Source organism: Carassius gibelio, chromosome B6 (assembly GCF_023724105.1).
Source record: "Carassius gibelio isolate Cgi1373 ecotype wild population from Czech Republic chromosome B6, carGib1.2-hapl.c, whole genome shotgun sequence".
NCBI classification, from domain to species: domain Eukaryota; kingdom Metazoa; phylum Chordata; class Actinopteri; order Cypriniformes; family Cyprinidae; genus Carassius; species Carassius gibelio.
The window spans coordinates 23,030,727-23,050,013 of NC_068401.1; the positions used below are offsets into that span (position 1 = coordinate 23,030,727).

General features: G+C 38.5%; 2 protein-coding genes across 4 annotated transcripts in view; one reads left to right on the plus strand and one right to left on the minus strand.

Moving 5' to 3' along the window:
* Nucleotides 1–19,287, minus strand: part of LOC127959948 (WD repeat, SAM and U-box domain-containing protein 1) — a 173,511-nt gene that overhangs the window by 114,824 nt on the left and 39,400 nt on the right. The gene's annotated exons all lie outside the window — the stretch shown is intronic.
* The window catches only part of LOC127959942 (protein TANC1), a 77,710-nt gene that overhangs the window by 32,515 nt on the left and 25,908 nt on the right, over nt 1–19,287 (plus strand). For all 3 annotated transcript variants that reach the window (XM_052559437.1, XM_052559438.1, XM_052559439.1), the window contains exons 5-10: nt 4,914–5,035; nt 7,663–7,873; nt 11,228–11,500; nt 17,142–17,267; nt 17,767–18,051; nt 18,289–18,422. In XM_052559437.1, coding sequence (XP_052415397.1) covers nt 4,914–5,035; nt 7,663–7,873; nt 11,228–11,500; nt 17,142–17,267; nt 17,767–18,051; nt 18,289–18,422 — 1,151 coding nt within the window. The remainder of the gene's footprint in view (nt 1–4,913; nt 5,036–7,662; nt 7,874–11,227; nt 11,501–17,141; nt 17,268–17,766; nt 18,052–18,288; nt 18,423–19,287) is intronic.

Here is a 19,287-nt window from a genome sequence, read left to right on the forward strand (position 1 = left end):
TTTAAGGTCAAGTTCTCACTATTAACTGTAACCTTTTCCTCAGTAAACTCCCAATTACTGATTATTAATAGTTAGAAAGGTAGTTGTTAAATATAGGTATTGGGTAGAATTAAAGATGTAGAATATTGTCATATAGAATATGTGCTTTATCGAAAGTTGTGACATTTGCCAAGTATGCTAACCCATACTCAGAATTGGTGCTCTGCATTTAATCCATCCAAGTGCACACACACAGCAGTGAGAAGTGCACACACACCCGGAGCAGTGGACAGCTACAGTATATCCAGCACCCGGGGGTTCAGTGCCTTGCTCAAGGGCACTTCAGCCATGGGTACTGAGGGTGGAAGAGAGCGCTGTTTATTCACTCCCCTCTCACCTACAACCTTCGGTTACAAGTCCAACTCTCTAACCATTAGGCCACAGCTGCCTCCAATAACTACTGAAGTACTAAAGCCAGTATGCTAGTAATACACATGCTAATAAGCAACTAGTTAATAGCGAGAATTGTTCCCTATACTAAAGTGTTACCAAAATGTATAGGACTAGGCAAGTTAACGCGTTATCGTGTTAACACGTTAATTGGTTAATGGCAACAATTATTTTATCGTGTGTTAAGGTAATATAAAAATAAAATATCTGTTGCTCACTGGCTCTGAATTCACATAATTCACATTCACTGTAATCCTTTTTAAATGTTATTACAGTTTTAAATATGTGTTCTTAGAGTGAAAGGTCCTTCCATATATTTGCAAAATCCAATTCAACACATTGTGGATGCTCTTTCTTGATTTATCTACAGGATTACTGATATTAATCAACATATACAGTATGGTGTAGTTTGCTTGCAGTTTTTAAAACCAATCCAATATTATAATCTCCGTTTAATCAGTGCTGAAATCATAAAGAGAGCATATTTGGTGGACTCGGTGGTATTTGGATGTTCTGATTTTAACAAATATAGTACTTGTCTTTTTTTTTAAATGAGTACCAGCTGAAGCTATAAATGGTGTTGCTGCTTGTCTTTCTATGACATCAAATTCATTACACAGGTTTATTTCAATTTGCCATACATCACACTTTTAGAGTTTAGATTTACACAGCTCACTCAAACAATCAATTGGGAATTTGGCAACAGTTCGGAAGTGATTTTCACACTCACTCTCTCTCACACACACACACACACACAAAAACACGCACACATAAGTGTTACTAGACTTCTAGACTTCTGGCCTGCCAAAATGAGAAGGCACCAATACTGCTTGAGTGCTCTGCAAAAACAAGCCATGTCTAACCCTGTGTGTGTAGGAAATGGTTCGCTGTATGTAGCCCTCATAAGCGAAAGGGGAGTGAAATGTGTGAACTCATTGGGAGGTCTGTGTCCTTTGGCAAACGTAGATCAACACAGAGACCAGCTGAGAGGAGCTGGCTGCAGACTTGTGGACCACCGGAAATGTGCTTAGAAACAATGTCCAACGTCTGTACTGTATGTGAAGAAAAGCAGAATAAATTGTTTAATTGGGGAACATTTATCTAGATTAACATGCTTTTATATGCCTTTGAATGTAGACCCAGAGGACAGCCTTGCAAATGGTGCCTTTCATTGCATGTTCATTAATTTTTTATGAATAATGTATTAAATACGGATTCTGCCTGAGGTTTGTCTGTGAAATCTGCCGTCAGTCGAAAGCAAAAACAACACTACCTGACCAGCAGTGGCAATCGATCGTGAAGTGATTTGTGTAAAGCAGGATTGATGGCAGGAGATGTTAACAATGGAGGGAGGGAGGGAGAAGGACAGGGTGTTGCTGACGGAGTGCAGTATGCTAATGAACTGTGGCCTGTTGCCCTGTCACCCCCTCAGGGATGCTACACACGACTGCCTTGCTCATTTACATATTGTGTAAATATAACTGACCACATATTTGTTTAATTGTGCTTTTGTGTATTGGTATCAGTTGGCTAATTCGTATCAATTAGAGTTTTGTGGCATTTTGTTTGTTCGTTTTTTTTTTAAGTTCTTAAATTTTAATCTATAAATTCAATTTGAATAAAGTTGTAAACTGTTACCAATCAAATGAAATCAGTATCTATAAAATCCATTTTTGAGACTGCATTTAAAGCAGCATTTAGATGTATTTACACTTCAATGATGCTATGATTTTAATGTTTTAAAAATGAAATAATAATGAAGTTAATTTTTAAAACTGAATGTATCTAGTGAGTCAATTAGTTAGGCTATTTATTAAACTCATTATGTTTTCAATGGATGATTTATTCAAGAACTTATTCCAGCCCTTTGAAATGTCTTGCAGTAGGAAATATGAAAACCGATCCAGTTTGTTATTCTTGCTAAGACGACCATCACTACTGTAGCTTGTACTGACTTGCAAAACCCTTACCTCTAAGAATTGAACGTTGACAACTTATTGCTCACAAATTGAGCTAATGATACCTCAGATGGCTTTGCATGTGGTGGAGAGTGGTACTATTACTCTAAGCGATCAGGTTTTAACATATAGTAGACAACCAAATGGTTTAAATTAGAAAGAGAACAGCATATGAGAGTTGAAAGTGGGCTATTTGCATTTGCAAGGTGGTTACTTGCAAGTGAAAAGTAATGTGCTACCAGCAATGAAACCTATGAAACTTTAGCAGCCACATTGAAGCTCTTTTTAATATTGATAATAATACAAAATGTTTCTTGAGCACCAAATCAGCATATAAGAATGATTTCTGAAGGATCATATGACACTGAAGACTGGAGTAATGGCTGCTGAAAATTCAGCTTTGCCATAAGCATGTGTGTGTGTTCCCTAGTGAAAAATAAATATACCAAAATGTATTTGAAATGCATTTATTTAATGTGAGGTTTACAACAACAACTTTTGCATATTTATGTGTTTAATAAAATACCCTGCATTTTCACTTTTGGGGCCAGTTTTACTAACAGCTTGTGCCAACACAAACCGTTTTTTGGCAATTAAATTGTACTATCAGTTTTTACTAAAGAGACACAGTGTCGTCATAGAGGCGTGGAAAGTTATTTTTTCACCTGACCTTATTGAATATGCATTTGTAAGAGTTTCACTTTCAGACACAACAGTTATGGGAGGAGAGTATTCAAATGAAGCACGCAACACATTTTACTAATGTTTGCGCTTTGGTATAACTGGTATTTGCGCCATTATTTAACGTCTTAAACTATTTTCCGCATGAAATGGCTGCATTTGCTGTTGCTAGGAAGAGGCACCGCAGAGAACAGCGAGCACATGGCAGAAGGGAGAGGATTTTTTCCACACATATTAATTTATTTTGAATGCCAGAAGAACTGATTATCTGAACATATAATTTGCCAAGCCATGTTATTTTGAATTAGCTTCAGGAAATAAAAGACGACTTTGAACCCTGACCTAGGAGTCACGTAATACCAGGTCTATCAAAACGTCTTGCAGCCCTTCGGTTTTTTTTGCCTCCGGTTCTTTTAAATGTACTGTGGCGTTTTTATTTCTTTATTCTTAATTTGCGACTACACTAATTTGCACTGCACTTGGTATATTGCGTCGGTCGATATGTAAATGAGATGCATCCGTGTTCTTTAATTTGCACATTGTTAGTAAACCACCTGCAGATATTTCCACAGCCATCTGCGCTGTTTTGGAAATGCGCTCTTGTGCTACTTTGCCCTGTTTACCCTGAAGAATTACTGAAGTCTGATTGATTGTGCTAAAGATTGACTATTGCAAGTATACTTTAGGTTCACTTTAAATATCTTGCATTTAGAGACAGATATCCCCATCAAGAGTGACATTAAGACACATTTAAGGCTTAATATTAAGAAATGTGCATTACTCCAAATATGGTTTAATTATCATTTTATATCCGCAAGTCTCGAGCTATATGTCAGTAAAAATGTTAATAGATTTGAACTAATGTATTTTAATATATAATATTATATTTAATATATATTACTCAATCTATAACATTATTGGTTAATATTTCCCCCCACCTACATGGCCTTGGTTACATTAGCAAAACTTTTTTATTCATTAGAATAGCATGCAATGATTAATCATGTGCAGCAAAACCAGGGAGATTTATTTAGTCTTTGTTTAGTCAATTTTTCCTATTTCCAAATCTAACCGTTTTTTAACACAACTCAATAAACATCACTGAATTAAGTCTCTAAAATGTCAGTATAATGTAGAATGAATGTTTCTTTTTATGTCTGGCAATGCAGAATTGTGGGATGGTGCACGTGAGAAGGAGAGAATGAATGAACGTGTGTGTGTGTGTGTGTGTCTAGTCAGTTGTACTAGCCCAGTGACTGCAGCGAGCACGATCTCTGCTCATTCACATTCACACCCTGTCCTCTCTGTCTCACACGCACACACAGCCTTAGAATGGATGGAAACTTGGTTGTCATAATAACCGCATCTCAAACCTAGGCTTTTTGAAGCTGTGCGGAGCACTGTAAAGACTGTGTGTTGTACTACAGAGCGAGAGATACAGGGCAGCAGAGAGGAGGGAGAGGGAGGGAGGGATTGAGACTGATAGAGAGAGGACAGTTGCAAGAGAGGGAGATGTGAGAGGGAGGGACGCAGATTGCGAGAGAGCAGAGGAGACTGTGAAAGGCAGCGCGAGGAGAGGAAAGGAGAGCACAGGAACTGCTACACCAGTCCTTTGGATCTTGGTGAGTTTGGACAGATTTGTCAAACGTCCTGGAGGAATAGCATTGAATATATAATTAGACTGAATGTAGGGTTTGAATATAAATGTGGTAGATTTATTGCCAATGTGATATTATCCTTTGAGGTTTGGGTACCTGTAGGCATGTTGCTTTTGGGTGTGGGCTTTTTGTGTGCATCCTCTTCTAACCTTTGTGTGTGTGTGTGTGTGTGTGTGTGTGTGTGCAGAGCTGCTGTCGCCGGCTGAGTCTGGCTCCTCCCCGGCTGTCCAGGAGCTCATGACACGGTTGGGCTTCCTGCTGGGAGACGCCATCCCCACCTCATCACAAACAAACATGGAGGAGAAGCAGGTAAGCATGAACTCTACAGATCTAAACAACTAAACAGACATGCAACCTGAGACACAAACAACCTGCCTGCTGCATCATGTCACTGATGATTGCAAGATCAGGACGATAAAATCCTTAGAAACAGGAAGCGGCTTCTGAATTTCCTTTTCAGTCAGGTTACACCCAATCAGCCTTAGATACCAGAGGTCATTTATCAGAGAGATCGATTACACTGCTGGAGCTGTTCTGCCCTCAGAATCACACTTCTACTCCAGACACACTACTGGAAGAGCTTGGCTTTAGATTTTTTTGATGTTGTTCGGACTTTACACTGCTGGCAAGATTGGCTTTTAATAAAACTTTGCAGTAGAAGCACAGGTTTTTTAAATTGGTGCTGCATGACTAGAGAAAACAGGCTGTCAAGAAAGGTAGGCAAACTTCAACATCCATAACGCACTACAAAAATGTGGAAGTACAATTTGTAATTTTCACAAAAGCTTTCAAAATCCACTGGATGACATGTTTTGCTTTATGAGACAAGAATTTGAGTACAGGTGACATGGAAAACAGAGTTCTTTAGAGCTTTATTTAAAATTATTTACTTTTTTGTATTCATTTTTGTATTTATTTACTTGTGTGTGACAGCTTAGATTTGTGCTTTGTTGTGTCAGTTTATAGCTGTAATGTACTAGTTCCTGATTACTAAACGCTGGCTTTGATTTTCATTCAGTGTCTTTTCTATTTGTTTCTAATGTTCAAAGAGATTTGTGTTGGTTTGTCCACATCATCAGAAAGTAGATACATCATACAGAGCTTTTGAGGCGTTTATCTGGGATAAAATTCGCTCTTAAGAGGCTTACGTAGCGTTTTTATGGATTGCTGCGCCGAAAGCTACTAGTGGCTGAATTCCTCCACAAACATGCTTCATCAGTCATGTATTATCACAAATGAGAAGCTGATTTCTGATTTGCCAGTGTCTTATTTTACCTTCAGACTTTTTAAACGCAATGCATTAAGTATGAATGCTGGTTTCTGCGTGTTTGCTGCCTTTGTACGTGCACAGCCGCTTTATAAGGGTAGAAACCATCTTGATGTGGAGAAGCACCCTGGAGATGTTGCTACCGGTGAGCAATGCAGTTTCTCTGCGGGAAAACGGATGATGCAGGTGAAGCAACAGTGTCCCTCTTAAACACGCTCATCTAACACTATTGCAGCACTGAAGAAATTATTGAACAGGTGCATGAAGCTCTACCTGAAAGCTTGCGCTCTGCTTTACTCTGATGTGTGTGTGTGTTTGTGTGTGTGTGTGTGTGTGGAGAGATGAGAATCTTTTATTGGTGAGCGGCTGGCAGGCAACAGTTCTCTGGGGACCAGGGCTCCGGTACACTGATTCCTCTCTCTCTCTCACACACACACACACACACACACATGCACACCATCACTCTCCCTGACCTATATAGAGTGCAGAGAGAGGTAAGAGGAGAGGACAGAGTAGTATCTAGGATTTGATGTACTCTGTCCAGTATTAAAAGTCAAGCAGAAATCTTAAGTCTGTTGGTTTATGCTCTGTAAGCACTTCTTTCAGATATGCAGCAGGTAGATTATCCATAATTTCTCACACACCAACATTATGGTAGTTCTTTGGGTTAATCTGCATTCAGCTCTTTTAAAGCGTTAGTTCTCAACTTGGTCCGGTCCTCAGCAAACTTCCAAGGCCCCAATGGATGATGTCAAAGTATTTAAATGAATACATTAATAAAAAGTGTAACTCTATATAACTGAATTGAATCACTAAAACAAAAATATTAAATGTAATAGCTAAAGCTTTTATTGAAGAACATACAGTTCTTGAAACCTCTGGAGTCACAAATTTAATCAAGGTTTATTTTTTAAGATATAAATACTCCTAGCCTGCAACTTTGTCATATAACAGCAGAAATACCAAACATATCTTGGCTTATATTGGCTTTTGAATATTGTGTTGGGGAATGGTGGGGCCTTTGGTTCAAAAAGGTTGAGAACTACAGCTTTAAAGTCAACATTGAACTGTTTGCAGCCTATTCTGTTTGTGTAATGTGATGTATTTCGGAAGTAAAGGTAGAATTGGACTTAATTTTCTTCACTTGATTCAGTTGTGGAAGGTTGTAATCACAGATAAATTTTTTACAATAAGACTAGCATTAAGAACCATTTAGGTCTCAAAGCCTTAAACATTTTTTGTGCTTTTTCTCTCTTCATCTTTATTTGTTGGCTTATTTTATCAGATTTTCAGATTCACTCTTTATTCCCAACTAAAGTATTGCCAGTGTAAACACTGGTAAAATGCAGATGTATCTTTGTCTGTGTGTTGGTTACTGTCGCCATTGCAGGGTTGAATCTGGTTCTAAAAGCATCTTATTGGTTGCTTATATTGGAACAAAATCAGACTGGAGGGCTTGGAGTATTTTTGGCCTTGCCCTTGTATGGACATAAGAGCTGAGTTTAACAGTTTGCATCTATCACTTTATCTCCTCGCTCCCTTTTTGATTTTCCTCCCGTCTCTTTTTTTCCTTCATGCAGTGTTTATTTATTTATTTCTTCTGTTTGCTTCATTTCTCTCTCTCTCTCTCTCTCTCTCTCTCTCTCTCTCATACACACACACTCTGTAGTGTATAGTGTCCAGTCAAGGCGTGAGTCCCTGCTCCACACTGACCAGCAGTACAGCGTCTCCCAGCGCTGAGAGCCCCTGTTCCACCTTACCTGAGACCTCGTCCAACAGCAGGACTTCTGTCATCTGCTCCAGCACCTGCTCCACTGCCACATCCACCATCATCACCACACCTAGCTCCACCCTGGAGAGCAAGGACAGCGGGATCATAGGTAACATCTAACTCACTGCAAAGACCTCTTTTTTCTGAAAGTCCATTTTAATTTGGTACCATTTTTCCATGGTATTAAAATGGTTGCTTATAGCATACAGGCTCCATACAAACTTTTTAGCGATAATTTCAGAGTTAAGGTTCTTTCACATTGAACACAATACACAAAGAGAAACAACTCACTGATGGATGGTCTATTCAAGCCAAGCGTGAAAGCATATCTGTCGGGCTGAATTAAAAGCTGGTCCGTCATCCAGCTGTCAGAAACACAAGAGAAAATGTTCAATACATTGTTTCATTTTTAATTTTTATTGCTGAAATTACAGAAATTACATTTAACTCAATTCAAGTCATTTGTGTTTTTTGTTTGGTGGAATTTAATCATCGAAGTTCAGCAGGAAGAATGCTGGCATAAAAGTGAAGATAAAGTCCATGTGTTGTTGTATTTTTAATTATTTGACGGAACTATGTTTTGTTTAATAAAAAGGTATTTGTTTCAAAGGTGTGTTTTTGTGGAATGTTTTTTGTTAACTGCTCGCTAATCATGCCTTATGATCTATTCAAAAGGTTTGTGAGCTCCGAACATTTAATTTAGAGTAGTTTTCAGTTTTTTTTGAGTGCAAAGACAATAGTACACTTGCCTGTTTTAAACCTGGCAATTAATGGTATACTTCACCAAAATTTTTTTATACTTTCATCATTTGCTCATCCTTATGCAATCCCAGATATATATGACTTTATAAACACAAACAAACTTTTTTTAGAAAAATAATCAACCCTTAGTCCTTATAATGAAAGTGCACAAGAACTCCAAAGTTGACACTTTAAAAACCACACAAAAGCCATCTATCCACTTTCTCTGACGAACGACAAGCGACAGGATGGAGAGTACTGCGGGACCTGCGTGGAGTTTCAATCATATGCGTTTGTGGAAAATTTGGATCCTATTTGAGTTTTAGATGCGATAAAAATATATAAAATATTTGAACTTCTGCGGCTAGACCGTATCCAACCGGCCAACTGGAAACTGTTTTCTATTAAAAACTATGAGCGTAAGGTTAGAATTACTAACATTTTGTTCACTTTAACATTATTCTTTTTACAGTATTTCTGTAAAATGGTGCTTTAGTATAATTATGGCAGATATAATTATTTATTAAATCATTACGTTGATTAGCCCCATAAAGCCCACTATGTTTTTATTTTGATTTGATTTGTGGCGATGCATTCATACATTAATTATATTCATAAAAATTATTATTTTTACCATTGTGAATATGCCGAGGTAAGGGTTGCTGCTCGACCAGTTTGAGAGTTCTGTGCGACGTCGTCTCCGTGTGCCAACCTCCTGCTCTCTCTCGTGAGGCCAATAAGGAAGTGACTAAAACTGTAATTCATCGACTGGCCGCTTGAGGCTGGTAGCAAAAGGGAGTCAATTCCATAGACTTGCCATGTTAAAATGCCCAACTTTAAAGCAGAAAAAACATGTTTACAGCCTGGTGCAAAAATTATTTTGGTCTAAATAGCTAATTTTGCCCTTCATGACAACTGTGAGGGGGGTGAATTTTTTTTTCATAACTCATCCATTTAAATTATATTAAGACTTAAAGTTCTGCATAATTAAGGGTGTAGCCACTTGAGTGGCAGGTGGATTGCCACTGCTGACACTGCCGTCGCGTTAGGTGGGCGTGGCTTTAGCAAGTTGCTCCCGCCTTTTTGCCCATTTTTGATTGTCCGGGAGAGTCGCACGGTGACGTGCTGCCAAGATGGTGATGGCCTGCTCTGCACACTTTAGGCTTCAAAAACACACTTCAGTAGTCTACGAGTGATGTCACGGACACTATGTCCATGTTTTAATACAGTCTATGGTTGTGTCCGAATCTCATGTGCAGTGGAAAGACCACTAAAGTGGACATGACAGTAATCCATACAAGTCTAACTGAATATTTTTCTAAAAGTCTTTGTTTGTGTTCAATGGACAAAATAAAGTGTAAACATCTGGGATGGCATGAGCAATAATAAATGGTAAGATAATTTTCTATTTTGTGTGGAGTATTTTATGTGGAGTTTCCTTTAGCTGGCAAAACAACTTTGAATTCATTAACATTTCCAAACTCTTATATATGTATATTTGCAGCAACTCCATAACTTTAAATCTTATTGTTTGGTATGTTTTCATTGCTAACACATTTCATTTAAATTCATTGAACAGCAAATGTTCATCTCCAATCTAAATCACTCCAAAGAAACTGCAGAATTGTGATTGGTTTGTTTAAATAGTTTAGTGTGTAGAGTACTTGAGGAGTTAACTGTTTATTAATAATAAATGTCAGAGTTCTTTACTTATTTTATAAGAAAAGAAAATGAAAGGACATAGGTGTCCCATACTTGTAATTTGTGCACTTCACCCATCCAAGTGCACACACACAGCAATCAGTAGTGAACAAACACCTACGCACACAGTATGAAACACACCCGGAGCAGTGGGCACCTGGGAAGCAGTTGGGGGTTCGGTGCCTTGCTCAAAGATCTCACTTCAGTTGTGGTATTGAGGGTGTAGAGAGCGCTGATGATTCGGTCACCTCACCGACAATCTCTGCCGGACCTGAGACTCAAACCCGGGACCGGGACTCTCTATCCATTAAGCCATGACTGATTCAATTATAAGGGGTTGGTTTTACTCCCCAATGCTCCTTCTGCTTTTCTTCTGTCTCTCAGTGCTGTTTTTGAGTTTTGGGCATCTCTAACATGTTACAATACATTTGGAGATGCTGACAGAGGTTTGTATGTTTATGCACGACTAGCTTTTCTGCACCACAAAAAAAACAGCACCATGACCGTGAGGAAGACAGGAAGCAATGCCTTCCTGAGACCGAATTATCAAAGCTGTTTATTGTTTAACTTTCTTGAAGTATTGAAGTGTTTTTGTTGGCCTGTGCTTTTAATGCTCATGAGTCTGAGATACACTCTATCAAAACTGGGACAGCGTTGTGTCTTTATTTCAGGTCTGCCGGAGGTTTCTTGAAGTAGGACACCAGTAGGTTTTTCGAAAGCCCAAAATAGTGTTTTTCTTTTTGGTTGCAGCAAGGAAAGGTCAATGACAGCTGCATTAAAGCAAAATGTCTGACAGCAATTACCTGAATGAATTCTATTTTATGTCTTTACACTCAAAGATCATTGTTTGTTGACTGTCTCTCCAAAACTGCCTTTGATGGTTAATTCCTGTTTTCTTTTCCATGATGTTCTGGCTTGACCTTCTGGGGCGTTCCTTCCTCTTGTGTCCTTCCCATTAATATCTTGCCCCTCCCCCCATACCTCATTCACCTTCATCTATCTCTTTCTCTCCATTCTGCAGCAACAGTCACCAGTTCCAGCGAGAATGAAGAGCGCTGTGGCTCTAGTCTGGAGTGGGCGAAAGATGGCGTTGCGGGTGTAAGAGGCGAGAGCGGGCGTAGTACTCATCTGCCCTGCACTCCCAAAACCCTAGAGGAGGCTGCAGTATCTGGTGAAACCCCGGTGAGGACAAGCACCACAGGAGGGGCAGCACCCGTCGTGACATCACCTGTGGATGGACCAATCACATACCACAGCACTTCTCTGGTTATGCCAAGGCCAAATTCTGTGGCAGGTGAGTAATGAATACATTATTTATCACTGTATTATAGAATTTGGATGAGGAGTTTAGTACCTAGTTTTTTGCACTTTTTGTTCATCATTGTTCATCATGCCACCCCTGCTGAATCTGTGGCACAATACTACAAGAAGTTGTATTTTACTTATGATGTGAGCTTGCAATCTGAATGGAATGAGATTAGATAAAAATGCTGTGTACAGCAAAATAACATGAAGACAGTATTTCTTTCTGCTGCATTGGCTTTGCTGGATTCACAAACGCATGACTCTTAGTAGACTTTTTGTAATGAATTACTCAGAAACACTGAATAAACTGACTGAATCAGCCACTTAGTGAACCGCTAAAATGTCACTGCATTTAACTATAAAAGTATTCTTTTAAAAGTATGTTAGCAAAATACTATTGTTTTGCATATGTACTTTGGAAAAGAAACTTGCAAAACTTTGAGCATGGGAAATTGTTTAAAGTTTTAGTCCATTTGATCACCAAGGCTGCATTAATTCGATCAGAAACACAGTGAAAGCAGTAATACTGGGAAAACTACAATTTAAAATAAGTTTTCGGTATTACTTTATTTTACAGTGTCCCTGTTACATGTTACATGTACTTACTAAATAATAGTAAAAAATGATGCATAATGACATGCAAGTAACCCTAAGCCAAACCCTAACTATACAGTTAAGTAAATTAAGTTAATATTACTCCGTACTTAAATGTATAATTACACTGTCACAAGGACACCTTATTGTAAAGTGTTACCAGCTGGGTTACACTTTATTTTAAGTTTGTATTAGTTAACGTTAGTTAATGCATTAGTTAACATTAGCTAACAATGAACAACACATTTTTTCATCATTACTTTATCTTTGCTAACTATATGTTAGTTAATGCATTGTTTCCACTTTACATTTAAGTTCACCAATAGCCCCCAAAATCTGTCCCAAAATGGTGAGTTAGTATTGTTCATCCTTAGTGTGTTAGCTTCTACATAAACTTACGTACAGGTGTATCTCAAAAAAATTTGAATATCGTGAAATAGTTCCTTTTTTTTTTTTTTTGAAAAGTGAAAAATTCATGTATTCTAGATTCATTACAAGTAAAGTTAAATATTTCTAAGTTTTTTTTTGTTTTAATTTTGATGATTAGAGCTTACAGCTCATGAAAGTCAAAAATCCAGTATCTCACAATATTAGAATATTTCCTAAGATCAATCAAAAAAAGGATTTGCAAAACAGAAGTGCACAAGTTCTTAAAAGCATGTTCATTTATGCCCTCAATACTCGGTCAGGGCTCTTTTAGCACAAATTCCAGCATCAGTGAGGTGTGGCATGGAAGCAATCATCCTGTGGACCTGCTGAGGCACTAATGAGACTTCAGCTCCTCATCTTTCTCTTGAAAATATCCCATAGATTCCATATGGGGTTTAGGTCAGGCATGTTGGCTTATCAATCAAGCACAGTAATATCATGGTCAGCAAACCACTTGGAAGTAGTTTTGGCACTGTGGGCAGGTGCTAAAGTCCTTCTGGAAATCAGGAAATCAGCATCTCCATAAAGCTTGTCAGCAGATGGAAGCATAAAGTGCTCCAAAATCTCCTTGTAGATGGCTGCATTGACTTTGGACTTGATAAACACAGTGGACCAACACCAGTAGACGTCACGGCACCCCAATTCATGACTGACTTCAGAAACTTGACTTCAAGCAGCTTGGATACTGTGCCTCTCCAGTCATCCTCCAGACTCCAGAACTTAGCCGCATTTCCACTGTCGGGCCAGTGCGAGCCAGGGCTTAAAACGGGCCATGCGGGGCTAATAGCCTCGGGCCAGTAGCACAGAGGCCAGAATAGTTTTAATCACTAAAACACGCCCCTTACACGCCTCTCAGGAACAACGTCATGCAACCCCATCATTTCACCAACAAAGAGAAGTTATCAGAAAACTAAGAAATAAGTCACTGGAACTAGCACGATCACAAAACGAGCGTGATAAAAGTGACCGTGTTTGTATTCTTTGTTACATATTCAAATTCAAAAGCATGACGTCTGATTTCTTCAAGCAGTCATATTTACCATGTTTACTGTGGTAATGTTATAAATATTTCTGCCTTGTATGATTAAAACATCGGACCAAATTATTTCAAACACACGCTGCTGACTGAAAGTGAGTTTTGATCTCAACTTATAAAAAAAAGTTTTTAATGCTGGTGTTATAGCTGCTTTTTGTTATGATCCGCAGTGCTGACTCTCTGTTTTTATAAAAGTACCCGAACAAAAATCATTATTTTATTTTGATGACATATTCTACGTGGAGCTAAACTCTTGAGACGAGACTTATGACTGATAAAATATGTTACTAAATAAAAACACAATTGTGATAGAGAATAAGAAACTGACTTTTTCTCCAAGTGGTTGCATTTACCATGTTTACTATAGTAAAAGTTTTCCCCATTATTGTGGTTTTAAAGAACAATAGATACCTGGAATTTATACTTTAGGTATGGTCATTTAATGAAACTCAAATATAAATATTCTAATTAGTGGTGGGCATAGATACATTTTTTTAATCTAGATTAATCTCACTGTGATCTTGGAATTAATCTATATTAAGATAGATTAAAATGTCTCATTTGAATTCTGCCAAAGGCATTCAGAATATGTGTGCTACCCAAATAAAATAATGACTTATAATAATAAGTCTTTTAGAACGGGTTTCTCAATTCTAGTGATGCATTAGACCAGGGGCTCATATCCTGTTTGCAAAATGCATCACAAAGTGATTGAGAAAAGGTGCAAACAACCTTATGCCTGTTTCACACATACTCCATCTGCAGTGCGTTTGCGTTTCGTATTTTTTTACGCACCAATGTTAACGGATTCCAGGGTTCACGCGGTTGTGGTCCTTCAGTGCATTGCAGGAGTGGTGCATCTGCAGCAGTGCAGCGATCGTTTACGTACTGAGTAGCGGACTGCAAACGCACTGCAGATGGAGTATGTGTGAAACAGGCATGCATCTTGGCGAGATTTCCATTGTGAAGTTTCTTTTTAAAAAAAAAATCCCTGAAACAAACCCGGCTTTAGCTGCATCCATCTTAGCACGTCAGGTTTTATGTGTTAATTTCACAGTAGGCATACACACAGATTCGAAGACTCGTTCTTGCCCCCTACAGTGCAATTCGGTTAGGCATACATCCGCACTAAAATATCGAGGTGAAAGTCATCATATCTCGCCTATTATAGACCCAGCTCTCAACCCAACTTTGAGAATAGATTAACGGCGATATTTTTTTTTCATCGCCCGATAAAAGTCTCCCGTTAACGCTGATAACGGCCCACCAATAATTTATATATATTGAGATACAGGATTGTTGACTTTCATGAGCTGTAAACTGTAAGCTTATCATCAAAATTAAAGCAAAATTTTATTTTTAATGTTTTCCTTTTATATGTCATGAATCTAGAAATTATGAAAGTTTCACTTTTTGAAATAAGTTATCAAAACTTTTCACAATATTCAAATATTTTGAGATGGACCTGTGTATATATACTGTATGTAGTATAAATTAGCATTACAAAACATTAAATAAAACTATTTACAGGCATGGTTCATTTTTAATTCATGTTAACTAATACATTAACCAACGTTAACTATTTAAGCTTTTAATGTGAAGAAATGCATTAGTATATTTTTAAGTTAACATTAACAAAAAATAGTAGTAATCCTGAACTGTGTTCATTGTTCATTGTTAGTTCATGATAACTAATGCATTAAAGCTGAAGTAGGTAACATTTGTAAAAATGTATTTGTGAAACCTGTCATTATGTCCTGACAGTAGAATATGAGAGAGATAATCCTTGAAAAAAATCAAGCTCCTCTGGCTCCTCCCAGTGGTCCTATTGCCATTTGCAGAAATTCATCCGCTCCCGGTAAGAAACAACCAATCAGAGCTGCGGTCCGTAACTTTTTTTGGTGTTCAAGATTTACAAAATGTATATAATAAGCGAGTACACCATGAATCCATTTTCCAAACCGGATTTTTAGCTTGTCCTGAATCACTAGGGTGCACCTATAATAAGCGTTTATATTCAGACTATTTTAGATGGCTTCGGGGGTACCGCAGCGGAGTAACCCAGTACCTTTGTGATTCTTCATAGACAAAAACAGAGAGAAGTAGCTCCGGCTACAATGATCTTCCGCGAAATGCAAGCAGTTCTGTTTATTAGCCGCTAGAGCGTCAAAAGTTCCATACTGCAGCTTTAACTAACACATTAGTATATGCATAAGTTAACATTAACAGTGATTAGGTAATGCTGAACATATGCATTGTTTCTTTTGATCAGTTTAATGCATTCTTGCTGAATAAGTGTTAATTTATTTGAAGAAGAACCTCACTGACCTCAAATTTTGAATGGTATATTTGTGTCTTCAAGCTAGCTAGTATTAAGGTTTGCAGCTGGTTGTCTGTGTTTGTGTATATTTGTTTCTTGTTTCCTAAACACTGTAGCATGTCCTGAAAGGGAAAAGCTCAGTGCACTATATCGCCTGGCTGCCTCTCCTCCTGCGGCTTGTGGAAAGCTCTGCAAGCGGGTGGCTTTGATTTCCTCTTGCTGTAAAGCTAAATAGGGAAATTGCTGTCAGATATACAGAATGACTCCAACAAAGTAAAATGTCTCGCCAAGTGCCTGTCTGTGGTGATCTTTGTCCTACAGAGCAGTGAAAAATGAAGCTAATGTATTTATATCTGTGCAACTTCAAAGGGCTGGATCAAGATTTCACATTTGAGTGCTTTCACAAACGAATGCAACGTGACAAATGACAATCATCATCCCTCTGTTTATGCCCATCTGCAGAGATTATGGGTTTCAGGGAGATTAGATTATGGGACAGGATAGTAGATTGTACAGGGATGAGTGGAATAGGAGGGGTGTAGTGTGGTGGGAAATGAAAAAGATGAATGAAATGAGCCATTGATTGACTGAATGAATAAATGGAAGAATTATGATTGGGTAATATACTCTCAGAAAAAAAGGTTCAACTGGGGTGGTAAACTTTCAAAAAGTACACCCTTAAGGGTACATATTGGTACTTTAGAGGTACATGTTAGTACTCAAAATCTACCTATTAGTACCTATATGGTACCGCCCTAGAGACTAGAGGTGTACAAACTAAAAGACTTTCTCCTGTTGAAAACGTTAAAAATTGATTTTATGAATACAAATATTCTGAATATCAAATATTTTATTTGCTGGTTGTCATTGGACAAGTATATTAAGTCATATTTTTATGTAATGGATGCTTTCTTATTAATGCAGTGTATACCAGGCATCCTGAAACATATTTAAGACCTATTAATTTTCCTTTTTTTCCTTGCCTAGAGGAAGTAATAAGTAGAACAGCTTCCCTCACTCTCCCTATATACTTATTTTGTGTGTTCTTCCATCTGTAAACATTGTGTGTGTGTGTGTGTGTGTGTGTATTGGGATGGGTGGGGGTGTTGGGTACACGTGTTCCTCCACACAGCAGCAGATTGTTTGTTCTTCACAGAGATCACAGAGGTGGCATGTAATCTCTCCGCTGTCTGTGAGCCAAACACAACCCTAAATGACTCTTCTTCTTTCATTCTGTCTCTCTCCCTGCAGCCACTAGCAGTACTAAACTGGAGGAGCTACGGTATCTGGATGAACAGAGGAACGCTCCCCAGCGCTCCTCCATGCGTTTACAGTGGCATGGAGCTCATACAGGGGGTCGCAGTCAAGAAACTAAAGGTGCTGCTGGCTAACCTCTACAACAGTTGCCAAATTAAATGCAAGCACTACAGTAAATGTTATTAATACTGTACATTTACCCTGAGAAGACTTCATGAAGCATAATCTAACCTCACATATATGGGAAATGTACAAAGAACAAATAGGGTGTTTTAGCTTGATTTTATGTTTTCAATTCTAGCAATTCAGGGCATGCACTGATTTGCCTGTGTGAATTACCCCATAATTTACTCACCCTCAAGTCATCCTACTGTAGGTGTACTGTATATGACTTTCTTCTTTAAGACGAATACAATCAGGTAAATTAAAAAATGTTCTGCCTCTTCCAAGCTTTATAATGGCAGCAAATAGTGGTCAAGATATTGAAGTAAAATGTAGTAAAAAGTGCATAAATCCATCATAAAAAGTGTTCCACACGGCTCCAGGTGTAAATCATGGGAACAGTTTTATTTTTTGGGTGAACTATCCCTTTAACACCTATTTTGTTTGAATCCTACAGCTCGTCTCACGCCCTACAAACCAGTGGACATCATGCTCAAACCCCTGCTGTTTGAGGTGCCCAGCGTCTCTATGGATGCAGTGTTTGTGGGTCGTGATTGGCTGTTTCAGCGGCTGGAGGAGGTGCTTACTGGGGGAAGAGATGCCGGTGAGGGTAGAGGGGCTGTCATCATAGGTAATGTCGGTTTCGGAAAGACCGCAGTCATCTCACGGCTGGTGGCTCTCAGCTGTCATGGTGGACGAATGAGACAGATTGCTTCCAACAGCCCTGAAGCTACACCCCAGAGTAAGATATGCTTTTAGGAATAGTTAAACATTTTGTATTTACTCACCCTTATGTCAATTCAGTACTATATGAAAAAAATTGAAACTCAGAAGTAGAAATTTAAACGTGCTGGATCACATAGACTTAAGGCTTTAGCTGAATGCTTAAACTTGTGTCAGATTTTAAGATTTGCTGCAATACCTATATTCATTACATTTATGTAAAATAATAGAGGAATTATCTGTGTTTGTTTTGTAGATCGAGGGGCTGATGCTCATCAAACCAGTCAGCTGAACCCCCCCTCACAGAGTCCCCTTCACAGCAACAGCTGCCCCCCGACCCCAGACACACACCGGCACAGAGAGGGGGCAGTCAAACGCCTGGCTAGCAAGGTACAGACTTTACGCCCATTTGGACAGTGTGAGTTTTTTCACTGAGATGGTGAAGTTAGAACCATGTGAATAATAAAGAGCAAATTGCAGTATTTTTCTCTTACAAACTCAACCTTCCTCTAAGAAATCTGATATTGTCTATATCTAGGAATATCTGTAGTTTTTGGTATTTACATTTTTTGACAGCAATTGTCTTTCCTGAATGCCATTACTGAAGTTAAATGACTTGCTACAATGCTACTGTTCCAAGTCAGTAAGATGTATATAATAGTTCAGACAGGAACCACTTTGCCAAATTTACTTGAGTTTATTGAACACAATTTATCTTTGGCGGTATGGTTCCTTATGGGGGTTCTTGCTCCCAGAATAACTGAACATACAAGAGCTTTAACATTAACCCCCTGGAACCATGAATTTGGAAATACATAACAATTAAGACTTCTAATAAAGTCTTTAAGGCAAACAATGATAATTATGTGGATGTGGGAGTGGTACGTCTATCCTGTAGCATGGTTATGAAGATGGGTTTATCACACCAAAGAGGTCCATACCAGCTAAGATTTTGGAAGCCTTAGTGATCTGAAACAAAGAAGACGACAGCCAAAAGGTGTGCAGTAATGTGCTCATGCTTATAATGGGGAGGGAGGGAGGGTTGCGAGCCGTTGAGCATACTGACCGAGCAGTAGTGCCACGTTTAAATATGTCCCGTGTCCAATAGGAGAGATGTGGTGATTGGAGCGATTTGACAGCTGACCGCATCAGCTGTTCAAAGCCTTACCTCCGTGGCCTGACTGAACTAACGCTGAGCTCGATTTTATTATTATTATTTTTTTAATTATGCATTAAACGGATCAAAAGTGACAGT